Source organism: Nipponia nippon, unplaced genomic scaffold (assembly GCF_047370975.1).
Source record: "Nipponia nippon isolate SJK-2023a ecotype South Korea unplaced genomic scaffold, ASM4737097v1 scaffold_3, whole genome shotgun sequence".
Taxonomy (NCBI): Eukaryota; Metazoa; Chordata; class Aves; order Pelecaniformes; family Threskiornithidae; genus Nipponia; species Nipponia nippon.
The window spans coordinates 68,883,282-68,902,248 of record NW_028262347.1 but is presented as its reverse complement, the minus strand read 5'-3'; the positions used below and the strand labels follow the sequence as shown (position 1 = coordinate 68,902,248).

General features: G+C 47.2%; 1 protein-coding gene across 1 annotated transcript in view; it reads left to right on the top strand.

Annotated features, from left to right (window-relative positions):
* Positions 1-457: 457 nt before the first annotated feature.
* Positions 458-18,967, top strand: part of CACNA2D4 (calcium voltage-gated channel auxiliary subunit alpha2delta 4) — a 125,655-nt gene continuing 107,145 nt past the window's right edge. Inside the window, exons 1-5 of the mRNA XM_087766083.1 lie at positions 458-564; positions 5,996-6,077; positions 12,908-13,024; positions 14,516-14,575; positions 16,672-16,834. Of these exons, the coding sequence (XP_087622209.1) occupies positions 458-564; positions 5,996-6,077; positions 12,908-13,024; positions 14,516-14,575; positions 16,672-16,834 (529 nt within the window). The remainder of the gene's footprint in view (positions 565-5,995; positions 6,078-12,907; positions 13,025-14,515; positions 14,576-16,671; positions 16,835-18,967) is intronic.

Genomic DNA, 18,967 nt, shown 5'->3' with positions numbered 1-18,967 from the left:
TGACCTCCAGCTGGAGAAGCCGAGACCCGTCTTCAGGAATCAGAGTAATCCTGGGTGATTTTATCCCACTCCACTTCCCTAAATCTGTGGCTGCTGCTGCTCGGCGAGGGGATTAAGGGGCTGGCGGGGGATTACGTAGTCATTGCGGCTCCCAGCACGGAGCTCCCTCCTGGCGCAGCCGCTCCTCGGGGCGCAGAGACGCACCACACCCGTGGGTGCCCGCAGACGAGGGTCCCCCGTGGGTTTTTGGCTGCCTGCCCGGCGCCAGAGACCCCTGACGGCACCTGGCAGCAGAAGCGACGTCCCCAGGGAAGAGGCAGCCGGGGTCATCCCGGGGCTCAGCCCCGCAGCAGCAGGGCACCCAGCCCGGCAGCATGGCGGGGGCCGCATGGGACCCCCCCCGGGGCAGCAGGAAAGGCGGGGAGCCCCCGCATGCTGCCGGCTGGTCCCCTTGCTGATGGTTGGCGCGTGGAGGATGGGGCCCAGGGCCGTCCCGTGGATGATGCTCTGGCTCTTCTGCCTCCTGCCCTCCACCAGGGCTCAGATGAAGATCCCACTGGAGACGTAAGTGTTTCCCTCTCTCTGGCGTGGGGCGTTTCTGGCATGGAGAGGGCAATGCCGTGGGCAGGGGCGGGTGGGTGGGAGTGCCTCCCTGGTGGTGGCAGGCACTGCGGGTGCAGGCTTCTCTGGCAGGGCACGTTGCAGCAGGGGGGCTGGCGTTTCCTTATGATGGTGGCGATGGCAGCAATGGCTCCTGGAAGAGGACATGGGCACAGAAGCCACAAATTCAGTTCCCAGGTCTAGCGCAGATGCAATGCCTCATTTTCCCTGTTCGTCAAGTAGAGCAACGATACTCATCTGCTTTAGTTAAGCACTTTGACATCTATTAATGCTCTGCTTAATGCACTGGGCAGCAGAAGGCAAAACCAGTTTAAAGACACATTCGTAAAACCCCACCGCTGGTGCAACTTGTGGAGATACAGCCATGGAGGCAGACATCAGCGGCCCCAGTTTAGCAGCTCCCCAGTTTAGCAGAGCGGTTCCAGCAGACGCTGCTGGTTTGCAGCCTGCCAGGGACACCCCAGGGGTGCACAGCACTGGTCAGGATCTGGCCATGGGAGGCATATGCACAGGTGTTTGAGCAAAGAGGCATCTCTTGAACACACACGAGATCCAGATCGTGCAGTGCAAGGTTTGCAGCTCTGAAGCTCTGATCCCTTGCAGTGGTCTGGTAAACTCACGGCTGAAGAAAGCCTTTGTGCGCACATATACAGTCTCGGTAATACATACACGCATGTTTATTCATGTGTGCAGATGTCAGGGGATGTTAGTGGGGGAGGCTAAATAAAGGAAAGAGGCCACGGGACCTTTTCTTGCTTGTTCCTGCTCGACCTTACTACAAAGGGCGTAGTAGCCCTTCCCAGAGCTCTGGAGCATAGGAATGAAAAGCTGAGCTGCCATACAAAGCATAAACAGCCGTGTTTTGTGCATGCGCCGTCCGGGTCCAGATTTGGGTCCAGGTGCTAGTGCACATGCAGGGAATCTTGACACACCTTTTTGGATGTGGGTTTGCAGGGTACCCACACCCGCATGCGTGTTGGTGTGGACGAGCAGCTCCTCCAGCATGGTCGCTGCTGGAAAGCTCCCCGCCAGCAGTGCAGCCCTCCCCGGCAGCGCGCCAGGAGGCTAACAGCTCTCAGCAAACCCAGTTTATAAAAACTTCACCTTGTTAAGCTGATTTAGGCAAGTTAAATCCTTTAAGGATTAAAAATGTCAGCACCATGGTTGGTAAAAGTTGTTGTGGGGCAGCTTCTCTGGAGCTGAGATAGGTCTGTCTGTGCAGGATAGCAGGTTGGTCTGGAGAGGAGACAACACTGCAATCCAGTTTCAGGAGGAGATATGTCCGATAAACTCACAAAAGTCAGCTCGAGCCCTTTCCTGAGATTGAGAGAATGTTTTATATTCAAAAACTGACAATAAGACCCTTGCAGATGTGCTCACCAATACAGCCCACGTGATTACCAAGAGTTGCATTGACCTTATCCAGGGGGGTCTCAGGAAACTTTGCCACCAATTTTATTCTTGGCTGCACTGTCAAGCCCTTCCTCAGCAAAGTGCTTCTGACTTGGGTTTCACAAAAAGGACGCAGAGGTTACACAGAATAAAATCCAACTTCTGGTAATTCCAAACCGTGCAAAATAAAAATTGACTTTCTGTGCCCAGGGTAAATACCACATGGAAATACTTTTTGGCCTTGAGATCTGTGGCATTAAGAAGCCAACCCATCCTTTCTGCTGTTTTCACCACTGAATACAAGTGCAGGGATTACCAGCAGGCAATCTCTGACCAAATCCTTTTCTGATGTGTTTGGTTATAATGTGATAGCCCTTTACTATTGAGAGAAGAGTTACATCACTTTGCACAATTTGGAACTTATTCATGTACAAGAATAAAGAATAAACAATAGAAAAAGAGCTTTTCTCCCCTGGTACTGAAACCAGAACAACAGCTGAATTAATCCCTGGTGTTTCAAACCCACTCGTGAATTCAACTAAAACACAAAATTTGCCCTTTTCAAATGAAATTTCAGTAGAATACATTGGCCAGAGGACCAAAGGGAGTAAGTCACCAGAAAATGGACCTCCTCCATAGATTACACAGGGGCATTTTGGGGACACAAAACCAGAGGCTTTTAAACACCAGCTGGGTTCAATCACAGTTAAGTGAGACAAAGCTAAGTCAGCCTGTGCTGCTCCCCAGGTCATGCTTGGCTTTGCGGCACTGCGCTTGGTTCATCGCCAACTTATTCACATCTTTGCAAAGCTCACTCAGTTTTAACTCCAGTGGTGAAAAAAATCTGCTCAGTCAATTACTAGCAATGTGTCTGGGGCGCAGGTCCACCACAGAAACCACCTCCTTTTCCCTCCTGGCCACCGCTCTGCTCATCAGCTGGCCATGGCATGGGCAGGAGTGCTTGCAGTTGTGAGGATGGTGAGGATTTGGGGCTGGCTGCTCAGCCTTTGCTTCTTGGGGTACCGGGAACATCAGGAAATGCTGTTGGGAGGTGAAGATCAACCTGGTATGGCCTCTTTAGGCTGTCCCTACTGCCTCTATATATCTGCTCCTGAGTTCATGGAGGCAGCAGCCTTGGATGAAATTTCTCTGCAACCTGATGAATTTTAGACTGACCTTTTCTCTCACTTGTTTATGAACAAAATAAAGAAACCTATTTAAATTCAGCAGGCTGCCCTTAATTTCTCAGTACTCTAAGGTCACTTCCTTCCCTGGCAAATAATTGTCTTTTAAATATGTGAATGCCAGCGTATTTCTGCCTCTTCACTTGCCTCCTTTTCAACTTTCATGAAATGCCACCATATATTTTTAATTACCTACTCTCCAGCCCTGTCACACAGGGCTTCGGGACCTTTGTGCCCTCTCATTCCTCTGTGCTCCCTAACTTTCCAACCAGCCCTCCAAAGCTGCCGATCTCTGGCCGTCTCTCTGCTCCCCCCTGCCTTTGCACCTCCTTCCTCCTCTCCTCCTCCTCGCGCCCTTTCCCTCTCCCAGGGCAAGCAGGTTTTGCAGCATGGTGCCTCAGAGACCTGCTTTGAGTCAGCAGAAATAACAGCCCCTGAGCCGGAGCAGTGGCTGAGAAGTGGCTGTGGGGCTGCTGCCTCGGGCAGGCTGGGAGAGCCCTCCCCAGCTGAGCATCTGACACTTAGGGCACCCGCATAGAAACTGTGAATTTACATAAATCCCAACCTTTTTATCATCGAGTTCTGCTGTTACTGGAAGTTTCGAGGTTCATATATTTAGGCTTCTTTTGCCACATCCTCGAAGGCTAAAAACCGACCTTCCCTTTTCCTGTTTTTATGAAAGTGGAGAATCCCAAGTCATGGTGGACTTCGGGACTTCACAAACAAGCAGATCCATGAGCAGCAGGGCCGGGCCTTCTATAAAACTGTGTCTGTGGCTGGCCTCTCTACTGACTGATCGTTGCAAAGCTCGTATTGCAGACCTTTTACCTCAATGATAGCATCTTTCTGCTGAAACTGCCCAACTGCACCCACTAGTCAGAAATTAATATCACAGACTCTTCCACCCTGCTGGGTTGAAAAATGATCAGGGCTGGAAGGAATAGGGGCACATGCACAGCCACAGCCATGACACAAAAAAAAGACCAGGATGATGCGCACCTCATTTTTTGGGGGAGGAAAATGGGGTAAAAATAAACCTCCCTGCTAAAATTCCTATCATGTCAAACTTCATGTTTAGGTTCTCTCTTTCTACAGTAAGAGGTGAAGAGACTGGAGAATATTAGCTAATGTCAGCACAAAACATCTCATACATAAAAGTTACAAAACCAGCAGCAGCATATGGGCATCGAGTTAAATGCTGATTCAGAGATCCTCATACCTCAAGGAACGCGTTAGTCACTACGACAAACAGGAAAGCGTCCCATGGGGTCCCTGTTTCTGGTTTCCTCTTTTATTCTAGGCTTGCTAGAATAACTCTGATATGGGGCAATAAATCCTGGTCTCCTAGCAAATACCCGTGTTCTTTTTTCTCTAAGAGTGAAATGAAGAGATGAAAGCTCTAGCTGTCAAAATAAGATGCAGAGCACAATGTAAAAAAAAAAAAAAAAAAAACAAAAAAAAAAAGGAAAGAAGCCTTGTTCTTATTGACTTCAGCTGGTGCTAGATCACACTCAGTGATTAGAAAGGAACACCTCATTGCCAATTAATGAGTGATTTTAAAAGGCACCTGCTCTCTTATTATACTCCTTTTCTAGGCAGTACAGAGAGGTGCAGTTCAGAGCACAAGCTTTATGGTATGCTCTAAATCACCCCCTATAGCTGCCTATCGGTCTCTGTTTGCAAGAGGGGAAGCCTAAACAGGCTTTCCTAGGCTAAAGTTAGCTGTTGTGATTATTTCACCATTGCTGCGCTGGCTTTACTCCAGAGCTCATCTCTATGTTGGCGTATTACTCTGCCATGAAAGTGGTGCAATGCACTGGGAAATCATGCCCTGAGGTTAAAGTCTGCTTAGGACTGGAAGAAATCTACTGGAAGTCATATGCAAGACTCTGCACTCCATAAATAAGTAGTATATTCTGGTAAGTGGAGAAGGCCATTTATTCCATTAAATAAATCTCTCCTAAGTGAATCCTTGTTGAAGGAACTGCATGTAGGTGGAACTGCCTAATGTGAATCATGTAACAGATTTCTGATGAAGTGCTCTGTCAATTATGAGAGCCATCTATTTTGATTTGGATGGCTCAGTGTTCAGGCTGCTCTTCAACATCCTTATGTTCTCCATGTGGTATTGCTATCATCAGTTATTTACAGGATGGCACAAATGCGAGTACTGTTTTACAATGATGAGGTGCATAATCTACTCTGGCATTATCAAGCTGTAGTATCTCCACTGAGAGCAGTGAATTTGTCTGGCTCGTTAGTCTCCGCCCCATGCAGATCCAGGAGCTGGATCCAAGGGGTGAATACTGACAATTTCTTTCAGGTCTGACACTTATTTCTCTTCAGCAGCCTTGACATTAGGTGTCTAGCCCTTCACCCCAGGCTCCGTCTGCAATCAGCGAAGACAAATAGGTATCTGCAGAGCTATTTATTTCACTTTACTAACAATAGAGGGAACCAGATGATATCTAAGACAAAATGTACAACTTTTGCACCTCTAAAGTTAGGCGAGACAAATTCCACTCTGAGTCAAAACATAGTGACCAAGACCAGCAGAACTGTGTTTCTCCTCACTGAGCGATGTCCTGGGCAGAATGTCCAAGAGTAGCGCTTCCCTCCTGACTTACTGTTTGTCTGGCTGGCAATTTGGGGAGAAAGCATTGTCATTATAATGGCTAAGAGAAATACAGGGGGGGTTCATACTCACAAAGATGGAGTTTTCCCTGTCTGAAGAAGTAAGCAGTTCTGCTGACTTTGAATTATTAACACTGATTTTTCTTTTTTTCCCCTCTTTTTAGGGTGAAGTCTTGGGCAGATGCCTTTGGTGGGGAGCTGTACTCCATTGTGACTAAGTATTCAGGCTCTCTCCTGTTGCAGAAGGTAGGCAAAAGCTACAAGGGTTCCCTTGGCTTCATATCACCTCCCCATGTAGCGCTCCAAGGTTTTCCCCTAGGCTGGAAGAAAGCAAAACACACAGGCCATCAGCTAACTTTCAAAACCATGCAGGTTCATATCCATAAGCACAGAGTGATGCCTTGTGGCCATTATCCATGAACTGGAGAGGGGGATCCATCTAACACCTTTCCTGCTTTCACTAGCCATGGCCAAACGCCACCTAAATTGTCCTATTTTTTAAAAATACTTTTTAACAGTACTCCTCATGTTTCCCCTCTGATGATCATTTCATGCCCTTCCATACTGACCCTTAACTCTTCCCTTCCTAAATGCATATCAGTCCCTCTGCTCCTGCCTATCACTCATCTGCTCGTTGTCACCCCATCGTCTGTCCCCTCCTGCAGCTCTCCAGCTGGCATTCTTGTTTATTTCTTCTTCCTCATCTGTCTTCCTCCAGTCACTCATCAATTCTTTGAATTGTGCCTTTAAAACTCTGCTTTGGACAGGGTTTCTGAGGCAGATGCCCTGGAAGCCGTGATCTTCCAGAGGTGCAGAGCTCTGCCTCCTTCATGCCTGGCTTAGGCGCCACTGCGCTAAACTCTGCCGGCATTAAAAGGTGTAGCCACAGGGGCTTTAAATAAGTGTTCCCATTTACAGCTGTAGAGAAGTTGCCCTGTTAACTTTGATTCCTGAAGTCAGGGGTGAATGGCTGCTCCTCTTTCAGGCTTGGTGAACTCTGCACTGCAGCAGCAGGGCGGCATGGATCAGCACCTCCCAAGTGCTGCTCGGGGGCCTAGTGGCTGCTGAGGGGGATGCAGTCCCCTTTCCACCTCATGTGGCTGTCCAGTTCCTTTTCTTTACTCTTTCTCTGATTCTTCTCTTTGACGCAAGCTGTACATTGCCTCTTGGACCTTTTAGGTGTCTAAATTCTGTCTTCTGTCTAGTAATAACACCCACTTGCCAGTGCAAAAAGGGATCTGGATATCATTTGGCTTGCCTTGCCCTTGGTTTCCCTGTCCCCACAGTGCTGCTTTCTGTCTGGAGGAAGGGAGCATCTCCTGCAGCACCACCTTTGCCAGGCTTGGCCAAGCATCCACCACAAAGGTCTATACTGACCATCAGCTCTTCTTAGGAGGAATGTGCCACCATGCAATAAAAAGTTGTCAGCACTGGTATAGGTACTTCATGCCCTAATCATGAGGCAGCTGTGGTGTGGTATTAATGCAGGGAAAAATTTGGCTTTGAGCAATTTTGATGATGTTTCTGCATTGCCTGTTCTTCTGTGGGGTCCCCAAATGGTAGTGCCAGCGGCAAAGTGACATGCTGCAGCATCTCTCGTGGGCACTGGAGCTCCAGTGGGCAGGAGATACAGATTGGGGTTATTTGATAGTCAGGTATTTGTGTCTGATGCTGTATAGGTATTTGCTGTCCAACAGAAAGTCTGCAGATACCAGCTTCTTCTGGAAGATGCAAAGGGTGTCACCTTATTGCGTGAAGAAATACTGTAGCCATTATGTTTTTTCCTTCCTGCTTCAACATAGCCAGCTTGTGCTGCTTCTGTGGCTACCTCTACTGGCAGATTAAGGGGGTTCACATTCCTTAAGGTCCGAAAATCAGTGGGACTAAGCAGAACAGGGCTTAGCTTGAAAATACCAGTGTTGCAAAAGTTAACAGTGGAGGCCAAGGATGGCAGATGCAGCACTGAGGTGGGTATCAAGACAGCTGTGCTGTGTTGGCCCTCTGAAGAGGTTGCACCAGGTCATTTCACCTCCCTCTGTCCACACTATGTTTTGACTCTTGCAATTTTGATCTCTTTGGAGTAGGGGTTATATTGAGACCTGTAGATGCTGCTATAGTACCACTAAAAATGACAGTCATGGCAACTAGATCGTGAACAAAAATTCACAACTCTATCAGCTTTTGGTGTAATTCACTGGAAGCAAAGAAAACTAATTTCTGATTAAAAAGAAGCCTGAATGTAACCAAATCCAATCTAGCATTCATGTCAAGGGGAGTCAAGGCAGAGTTATATTTCCCTGGTGGTCTGAAGCCTTATAATATAATCACACTTGCCTGCCCCAGTCCATGTCCACATGGTTTTGTTCTTGGAGAGGGGAAGGTGTCTGTTTTGCTCTTGCACATGTTGGGGCCTGGATGCAGCACAGACTGATTGTGCTTTGCATAGTCTCTGGACACCCCTGAGTGAGACAGTGTCACCTGTGACTCAGAGGAAAAACGTCCTTCAGTGAGTCACTGTCACCACTTCCAGCAGCGGGTACGGGCGAGCTTGATCCAGCCTTGCTCTGTTAACACTTCAGCAAAGAGTCATTTCCTAAATGCATGCCCTGCCCTGCCCTGCCCTAACTTAAGCAGTTTAAACAGCTCAGGTTTACCTTTCACCCCTCGAGTCCCACTCCTTGAGCTCTTTCATTTCCCATTATTGCCCTGGGACTGGGGAAATAGTCCCAGGGACACCCCTTTATTTCCCTGGGACCAGGGAAATATGGGAGGACTAGCCAGCACCCACTTCTTCTGCCCTTCTCAGCCTCCATTTCTTTATCAAGCACTGGGGCAGACACCTTCTCACATATCAGCATCTCAAAGCAGGGACCATCCTGGAGGTCTCCCTCTACATCGCTGACACTTGCAGTGCTGCAGAAGGACAGCTTCAGGAGGCTGCAGAAAAATCTATTACTAACGGGCAACATTTTCATGCCCCATGAGATGCACCTTGGCAGACCCTGAATGGTTTTATGTAGATCACCGCACTGGTCCAGACTGTGAGCAAGTCAGGCCTGGGGAGCCAAATGTACAAAGTCTGGAAATCCAGCCACATGTGCTCCCCAGGCACCTTTCTCTCTTTGGGCCATCGCCTCTTTTTCACATGAAATATTTCTGTGTGCATGAGTATACGCAGACCAGCAGAAGGGTGGGGAGCACAGTGTAGAGGCCCCGACAATTCTTTCCTCAGTGCTTGTTTAAGTCGATGGGCACTTTGCCTTTGAAGAAATACAAACTGAGAGATAACAGCACCATTTCAAATTTGACTTCATGTCTCCCTTGTGCCTAATAAGCTTGAAGTAACTAGCTTATTGTTGCTTCGAGAGCCATAACTTTTCAGTTACTGAATGTTTTGCATGTAAACTTTCTCTTCAATATTTAGCATAAATTTCATTTTGTGGTTTTGGGTCTGTTTGGATTTCTTTGGGGTTTTTTGTTTGTTTCCCTCAAAAGAACCCTAATATCAATTTGCAAACCCAAACTGTCTACTTCTTACCAGGATTTATTGTTTCCAGAGACCTGGTGAACCAGTAGACATCTCTTGAATCCACAAAGGCAGGTTCTCACCCTGGATCAGAGAGCTTTGAGAAAGCCCCTAGATCACTCTCTGTCCCAACCAGTCAAGATATCATCAAATTAAACCTCACAGAGGTAGCAAAAGCTGAAGAGTGATTTTGGTTTGATGGCTGAAGCATCCATTGTATTCTCTTGACCATTATGCAGCAGAGGTTAAGATAAGCTTGCGCACTTGTCTGGCATATCAGCCTGGCTCAGAGATGATGGATCTGTATTAAAATGCTGGCCAGGGTCTAGGACAGCTGAGGGAAATACAGCTGGAGCAAAGAGGCAAAGTGAAAGGCTTAGTAGGAGGAGGGCAGTAGCATCTCCTAGAGCTAAGGAACAGAGCGCTTGAACCTGTGGCTTGTTAGGTCTGTTTGCCACAGTCCTCCTGCTGCAGTTGGCCAGGCAGTGACCAAAGGCCTGAGGCCACTGACTGCAGCCATGCTGGGAGGACACCGTGGTGGTTCTGGGCTTCTCAGGGCTTGCCGTGGAGGGACAGAAATACCATCAGCTTCAGCAGACCCAAAACTTACTTTCTCTTCTACTACGTTAATGATGCATTGTAAGTGTTTCTGAGCATTACCTCCTGCTTCCTTCTGTAGCTGAGGAGCCGATTGCCTTCCCCAGTGGATGGGGCTGAGAAAGGACAGCAGGGCTTGGCTCCAGCTATGTAATTACTAGAAAGCACTACAAAAATAACTACATGGCAAAGAACAAAAAAATTAAAGTGCAGTCAAGACATTTTCCTGGGTGAAGATGAAAGGAATGTCTTTCACACTCTTAATATAGTTTCACTAGCAGTGAGTAATGCAACACTGTGTACTTCAATGGGCTAAATTTCATGGAGGTGGGAAGAAGAAAATATACTTGGTGACATATCTCTGTTCACAGATAAAACTTAGGATACTGAATCCTGGATCTTCCACTTCTAAATCACCACCCCCATCACTGTGGAAGGAGAATCTTAATGAATTGCTCCTGCTGTTTTAAGGAAATACTAAGTACTAGATGAATATGAAAAGATTTTCTGTTAGATCAGAGTTAACTTTGTGGCCCCTTTTCAATGTCAGATCCTTTCAGCCAGTTCTCCCAAGCCTGTAGCTGATTCCTGTTCTGTAAATTATAATGATCTGGTAACGTGAACCCTAAACTCAGGTTGTGCAGGTTAATCTTGGTCAGCTACAAGCACCTGTGTTGACATTTGCTGCGTACTTTCAGCCATGGTGTCTGGTAACAGTATTGAAATCACAGGTACGTCTCTGTTGTCCACCTTTGGGAACTCTTGCAGTGAATATTCATTAATAGCAGGAGATTTCAGTGGCAGGGATACAGATACAAAATGGTTTGCTGGATCATTTGTAGGGGAAAAGCTCAAAGGGGATCTGAGCTCAAACCTGGTGTATTCCTCGCAGCCAACTGAATCTTTGCAGAAAGTTTTTTGGGTTTTTTGTCTTCCCAGCTCTGGCTAGTTCCCAGGGCTGAGATGTGTATGGTATTTGCAGACTGCTCCTGATTACTTTTACCCTAATAACTTCTACTTGTCAATGTGTCAAAAGCACATTAAAAAATAACTGAGAGGTAAAGAGCCCTGTTTTTTTTAATTCAAGATATGACCCAAGGTAACCAATGGCAGGTCACTTTGTAAAGCGTGTGCTTGCCCGTGCTGGTGCGGTCCCCCCCCTTCACTAGCTTTCCCAGGAGAGATTACCCTCCTCCCCCCAAGAAGGGCCTGATTAAAGCCCAGCCTGGCAGAGATCACTTCCCTCCTGACAAAACCATGACATGGAGCTAAATGGGACAGGCACCAGCTGGGATGTGTGCTGTGGTCTTGTCAGCAGCCAGGGACCTCAGTCAGGGGGTGGCTGTTGCACATCCCTCTTTCGGCAGCATGCTTACGCTAACCTTCGTGCTCAACCCGACCTCCTCCTCCTCCTCCTCCCCCGCCTGTCCCAGCTACTCAGCCGCAGCAGAGGGGATGTGAGGCCTGGCATTTTTAATCCAGTAAAGCCCTTGCTGTTAATCATGCCAGGCAGAGCGAGCAGCTTCCCTGCCATGCCTGCTGCAGGCTGGATGCTGCTGCTATTTCTGTCTGACCTCCTCAGCCTGCCCCATCCTTAAGGCATTTCTTACTCTGCCTGTGCTCAGCCGCCCTCCTGGATGGTCAGTGAGCTTCTTGAACAAAAGGAGCTCTACTTGGTCACCCTAAAGACATGCAAAGTCGTCCCCCCCTCTACTTTCTTCTAATTCAAAAGTGCCACTAAACCCCTGCCATCCCCCTACCCTCTTCACTGCCTCATTTTGTACCGGCGCAAGAAGTCCAGCCCTGGCTGAGATTGCTGCTAGAGTGCTAACGGAACATGAAGATGGAGGGGATGTGCATACACTGCAGAGAGAAATTATGATGAAGGACCAGGAAAATTCGCACTTCAACAAAACACTCTCATTGCTGGGGAGATAAGGCTCTGTCTTTTCTGAAATAGGTTAATCATATTGTGTCCTTTTGTAGGTTTTTTTTTTACTCTTTCTTTCTGCCTATTTCTGTTAGCTTTGGGATTTTTTGAAAAGGAGATATAAAGGCCATTGTATCCAGTCTTGAAAGGGCAGATTTAGGGATGCAGATTAGTTACCCAGTTTGGGAGTACTCTCAGATTTTTAATGACTAGATCATATGAAATGTGGCCAGAAGAAACTGTTTATCTCTAAAGCTGTCAGACCCAATCCTCCTCGTTATGGCATCTCTCCCAGTGGAGGCAGTACTAAGTAGCCATGCTCATAATTCCTAGTTTCTGGGAAGTGCCTTTCTGCTGCTCTTGGCCCAAAGCATGCTCATGTGTGCTGAATAAGTAGCATCATAACTGTCTTGCTGACCTTTCCTTGGCAGTCTCTCACCTAAGCACTGAGCAGATCCTACTTGCTGCAAACTTGACAAGCTACCCTACAGATATGATGGTGCTGTGCGAGCACAGGACATGCACTAGCATGACATCTCCCCCAGTGGTGCCCCAGAGCACATATGACATAGGAGGCAATACAACGACAGCATACAGCTCCGTTGCCCTGCCCATTCCTCTGTCTAAAGTAAATTTCAGGTATCATCTGATGCATACAATGCTATTATGGATGTAAGCACAATGTGTATTTTAGGCTTTCAAAAGTCGGCCTTCTGCTTCTATCCCTTATTTTCAGGCATAAATAGGTTCAGGTACATTGCTGTTTTCAACAGCCACGAGCTCACAATTAGATCAGTTGCTTTTACTTAGTCAAAATGCTTCGTGTTATGGACAGTGATCTGCACATGCCCAAATTATGGGGTGAAAAGCGAGGAAAGGCAAAGATGGGAGAAGGTGGTAAAACAGACAGTTCTTCAAACACATCTTTCTCCACCAAAGGCAATACCCATCTAACAATAATAGATTCACCCCTCTCCTTACGAGTCTCCTGCTCAGCAGGATTTTCTGCTTTCCCTTGGGTAGAAGTACAAAGATGTGGAGCCAACTCTGAAGATCAAAGAGGTGGATGGCTTGGAGCTGGTGAAGAAGTTCTCGGAGCAGATGGAAAGCATGCTCCGCAGGAAGGTTGAAGCCGTTGAGGTATGACCACGGGGGCTATGGGAAGGAAGTCCTCTCCTGTCAGCCCCAGAGCAGTAGACGCAGGCCTCCCGCCTGTAGCAGGAGTGTGTGGGCGCAGGGGTTGTATGAGGACTTCCTTGCCCAACCAAATGCCTGCTGGTGCAGCTGGCTCACTCTGAGCTTTAAGTAGACACTGGTGGGAGGATGTGGGCGTTCAGACAAGGGAATGCTGGCTTCTCCTTCAGCCCAAAGTAGGAAATAAGATAAAAACAAAGTCTAGGAATAAATATGAGGGAATGAACACTTTTAGGAGAAAAGAGGCTTGATTCTATAGCTGTTTAAAGAGAAAAAAACCTCTCACAAGTGAAAATAAAGTTCATCCTTGCATAATGCCCTCTGGGCCATTGAAGACTGGTAACTTGTTTCGGATGTGTGTGTGGCTCAAGGGAAATTCCTGCAGCCCCTGAACGTGAGCTGCAAGGAAGGTGCTTGGATTTCAAGATGTGTACATGGGGAAGTGTGGAGGAGGTGGCAAGAGGTCTTTAGCTGTTGCTGTGTTGGAGATCAGAGCAGGTAATTGTTATGGCCCCTCTTGTTCCATCTAAGGATCTATCATATTCCCTTATATTTACCCACTATGAAAAGCATATTTCTGTAGCCACAGAGCCTTTACTGTTTAAAGCGTCTAATGTGGAAAAGTCATCCAGAAACACATAATTTGAATCTCAAAGTGAAATGTGGGCATATTTAGGCCCAGAGCTTTGGCCCATAACATTAAATTCATAGCCAGACTTTTCCAATGTTTGGATTGCCTTATCCTTTGTGAAGGAGCAAAAAGTAGTTTTGCTGAGACTGTCGCTGAAAACATGTACACATTTAGCTGTGTTCATTCCCAGTCTGTACCAATTGAGAATTAGTGCCCTGAAGCATCATATTGGAGAATACTAGTTGATTATATTGCCTTCCATAAATGGTAAGGGCTTATAAATGGCCACAGCATCACTGAGCCCTTTATGAAATCGAGTCATGGTCTTTGTCTCTGTAACAATACCAGACTGAGACTCCCACAAGGCCTTTTCCTTTGATGAGGTACTGACATCAGGCTGGGTCTGAAATGCCTTTCCCATGGCTTTTTGGAAGGGTTCACGGAAAATGAAAATAGATCTCTGGCTGTTGTTTCTCTAAATGGACGTGTTTCTGTTTGTATATGTCCTGTGATTATCTAAGATTGCTCAGGGGTTTAGTAGGGACTCTGGAGTAAGTGGGTGTGAATATACTTGGCAATAAATAGCTGTGAATATACCTTCCAAGCGTAAAGTTGCAGCACAGAATGACAGGTCAGCAGAAAAGGAGGGAAAGAGGGAAGTTTATAGCTCCGTGACTCTGTGTTGTGGTGAAGGAGGCAGTCATGTGTCTTTTCAGTAACTGTGTGAATGGCTGATACAGCTGGAAGAGCTTCTGGAGGGCTTTCCACAGCACCCCCTCATCTTTCTTTCTGTGTGCTTGCATTAGAGGTTGGTGGAAGCAGCAGAAGACGCAGATCTGAACCATGAGTACAACTCCTCATTGGAGGTAAGTTTCTCCTGGTCAGTGACAAAATATGACATGCATCCTCAGAGAGACTAGCCAAAAGGCAGGCCTAGCAGCACCCAGCCACCTCAGGTTCCTGGACAGGTTAGGAGTTTCCTTGTCTTCAGGACACTCAGCTTGTCTAGAAACTAGCGTGAGTAAGAGACTCCCTTTACAGATCCCAAACCTAGTAGCACCAAGGAGGTTAGTCCCTTTGGCTCTGGGAGGGGAAGGATTTGAGAAAACATTGGGTTGTGTGATGCTATTGGCATTACATTTACTGCACACCAACATTGTCATTATGTGACACACTAGTGCAAATTAGCTGGTGCTTTGTGGGTTACTTGACTGGAAAATGAGCTAAAAATTGAGTGTGTATGAGCAATGAGGAGGATGCTGTTACAAATACCCACAGCAAACCGTTAATCTCAATGAGCTGAGTTTCTCACCATCTTTCTCAACAGCTCCCATCATCTTTTGTCTAGCCTGCAGACACCCACTTGTCAGGACTTCTCGTTAGGTGAAAGTTTGGTATTGTCCAAGCAATTTGGATAACTGGCTTTCTGATAATAACTTTGTTGTAGTCAAGCTATGGGTTTATTGCCAGTGAAGGGAACTGGAGTGAAAACTCTGAAGGAAGTCCACTGTCCGCTGTACAAGCACAGAGTGCTTAGCAGAAGTACAGGCTATCCCTGCAAGTACACCTCTCCATGCTGGGCAAGGGTGGGAATGAAAACGCTTCTTGAAATCAAGCTAGTTACTGGTTTCACCTCTCCCACCTCTTTATTTAAGAATCATATTACAGTCATGCTAGTTGGGTCATAGAATCATAGAATCGTTTAGGCTGGAAAAGACCTTTAAGATCATCAAGTCCAACCATTAACCTAGCACTGCCAAGTCCACCACTAAACCATGTCCCTAAGCACCACATCTACATGTCTTTTAAATACCTCCAGGGATGGGGACCCAACCTCTTCCCTGGGCAGCCTGTTCCAGTGCTTGACTGCCCTTTCGGTGAAGAAATTTTTTCTAATATCCAATCTAAACCTCCCCTGGCACAACCTGAGGCCTCTCGTCCTATCCCTTGTTACTTGGGAGAAGAGACCGACCCCCACCTCGCTACAACCTCCTTTCAGGTAGCTGTAGAGAGCAATAAGGTCTCCCCTCAGCCTCCTCTTCTCCCGGCTGAACAACCCCAGCTCCCTCAGCCGCTCCTCCTAAGACTTGTGCTCTAGACCCTTCACCAGCTTCGTTGCTCTTCCTTGGACACGCTCCAGCACCTCAATGTCCTTCTTGTAGTGAGGGGCCCAAAACTGAACACAGTATCCACGTCAGCAGCGTTCACAGTAAGGGTCATGGGTGAGTTGAGGTACATGACTGTATTTGCACGCACAATTTGCACCCCATGAGTACTGTTAGTGTTTGAACATAAATCCTTAAATAACCTCTGCCCTCAGACAAAGTCAACAAAAACATCTTAAAAACATGTGTTATCCAAGGGTGAAGAGTGTCCTGAAGATACTAAAGTGACGGTAGATGCTAAATCCCCAGTGGCCTTCACAGGGGGAGAACTGCGTTGTCTTTGAGCACCTTCTGCTCTATCCTTTGCTCTTGACGAGTGCCTGCTGCGTGGAGTGACAGAGTGAGGGGATAATCCTGGCTGGATGTACATCAGGAGTTAACTGTAGTAAATGACAGCTGTAGAGACAGGGCAAGTAAGGTCAGCATCAACATGCCCTGTAGCAAACCTGGGAGCCAGACCCAGTGAGACACTCCACCTCTCTGGCTAGTCACTTAAATACCTCTGAGGGACCACGGGAGTCTGCCGATGTGTCCCTTTGCCCTCAGGTGGCTCTTCTGCTGCTGGTTATCACCATGCTTTCAGTCATCTGGGCACCTGACTGGGCAGAAACCATCATTTGGGCAGCTTGACACTTTCCAGCTGGTAACAGCTCTTGTTTGCTGTTCATCTTGATCCTATTTGAAACCCGAATTCTCCAGATGTCCCTTTTTTAGAGTGTTTTTTTCAGGCAGTACTGGTAATAGTCTGTGTTATACTCTCTTGTTGCCTTTGTCTTTTCCATTGTCTTCATCAATAGTTTGATTACTACAACTCTCTCCTGATTAATGAGAAGGATGAAAATGACAATTATGTGGAGCTTGGAGATGAATTCATTTTGGAGCCAAATGAGCATTTCAATAACCTGCTGGTGAACACAACATACAGTGATATCCAGCTCCCCACCAATGTCTACAACAAAGGTAATGGCCTCTACTGGCCTCTACTTTCTCACTACTAGTAGGTTGCTGTGGAAACTACCAGTAATAATACTGAAAGAAAGGATGGGAATAGAAAAAAAAACAACTGACAGAAAAGAAAACAGGGCTAGAAAGGTACTGTCCCAAGGTGCGGTCATGTCTGTGCTGTAGTCTATCACTGTGACAGGGCTTAGGTATAATCTGCTTTTGGAAGACTTCTAATGATGGACAGTCCTCCAACTTAGGCAGGCAGTATATTCTCCTAGGGTTCATCTACCCAACCAAAGACGCTGTGAAACAAACTGTGATCTGAATTTATTGGCAATTGTTACTCTGTACAAAGGGTCAGATCCACCAAAGTTTTCAGGTGTCAAGGATCTCATTGATTTCAGCTGAGAATTTAGACCCCAAGTACCTTTGTGTTATGAAGCACTAACACCTCACAAGGACACTCTTAACTCCCAGTGAGCATATCCATAGGGGACTGGGGGTAATTCACAACTGCTACTGAGACATGACTGTTCTGGGCTATTTTCCATTCTCAGCAAGCCTTTGGCACTCTGGCAGCTGCAGGAGCTCAGGGAGGCACCAAGGCTCGCATGGCCTCATCTGTGCCCAGACTGCGTCCTCTCCCCCTGTACGTTCACACCACCCCAGCTACACACCAGAAACTAGTCCATCTCCAGGCTGGTCAGCACACTGCCAAATCTGCAGGCTGAGACACCAGTTGCGATTGTCCTAAGTTTAGTGCTCTCTTTGGCCAACATTTGAAGCTGCCTGAACTGGCTCCTTCCCTGCCTCCCCATCAGCTCTTCCCCTTGCATATGTTTTGGCAAGAAAAAAAAAAAAAGCGCCATTCCTTCTTTCATAGATGGAGCTCATTTACAATCTTCAGGACCAGACGGGGCAGGCGCTGGTAACTGTGCTCACAACTGCTACATTATTTAGAGGGACAATAGAGGGAGTTCTATTTCTCCCATGATTTTAAATTAATTCCATCTGGTCTGACAGCCTTAGACACTAAAACCCTGCTCACAATAGAGACACCAGCAGAGCTGGCTGTGGGTAGCTACAGCAGAGCTACACAAAGTACGCTGCTGCCTACAGCAGCACACAGAAAGAGGTGGCCAAATGGCTGCTGTCAGAGACAGCAGAGAGGCACTGCCCAGGTAGCTGATTTCTTGCCTGTACATCTTGACACAAACCATCCAGCTGCTCTGGCTATGGCTGGAGGATGAGCAGCAGATAGAGGAGGAAGAAGAGGGCTGCTTCCATGCCCAGGGCTCCTCCTGGGAGAAGTGCCTTGCAGTACTCACTCCCTCTCTTGCAAAAAAACTGCAAGCCTGGCCCTCCACAGCTCTTCTGGCTCCCTTCCTGCATGAGTTACTTTGGCCTCATCACTGGGGAGTCACAGTTCAATTTTTCCCCTATTTTGACCAAAACTGCCTTTAGTAAAGTGACTAAACAGGAAGTGGTAGGTCAAAGCCCCATCCCTTTCAACATTAATACAGTTAATCCTACAATGACCAGTTTCTTTAATTCCCTGTTTCTATTGCTGCTGCTCTCTTTGGTCTCCTGAGGTGATGAGTCAACACAGACACCAAATATATGCTGCCTCTTATGAGTTCTTGCAAGTCTGCAACTTCCTATCGATTCTGATGGGATCAGGGGCAAGGGAGGACAGCTCAGACTTTGTGAAAGAAAGGGCAGGCAAAGAAGAAAAGAAAGAATTGTTGGGGAAAAGAGGAGAGAGAGAGAAATGGCATGTAAATCCTAAAGCTCCTCTGTCAGGTAATTACATCTCACATAAATTTAAACACTCTTTGTAGAAAGGCTGTCCCACTTAGTTGCCTTACAACAGCCACACATCCCCTTAGGCAGCAGCCAAGTCCTGCCTGTGTGGTGTGCCAGTTGTGCTCAGCACACTGCTGGTTTCCCTGGGTCTCTCGGAGCCCTCTTCCAACCCGATACTAATGCCCAAGGGCAGGCAAGGCTGGAAAAAGAAATGGGGATAATAGCGTATGACCAAGCTGAGATCACCTGTGGTGGCCAGCAGTGACCTTCTCTCCAGGATTTACTTGAATGATGCATCCAATTCCCTGTCCAATGTCAAAGCTTTGGACAAGACTGCATTCC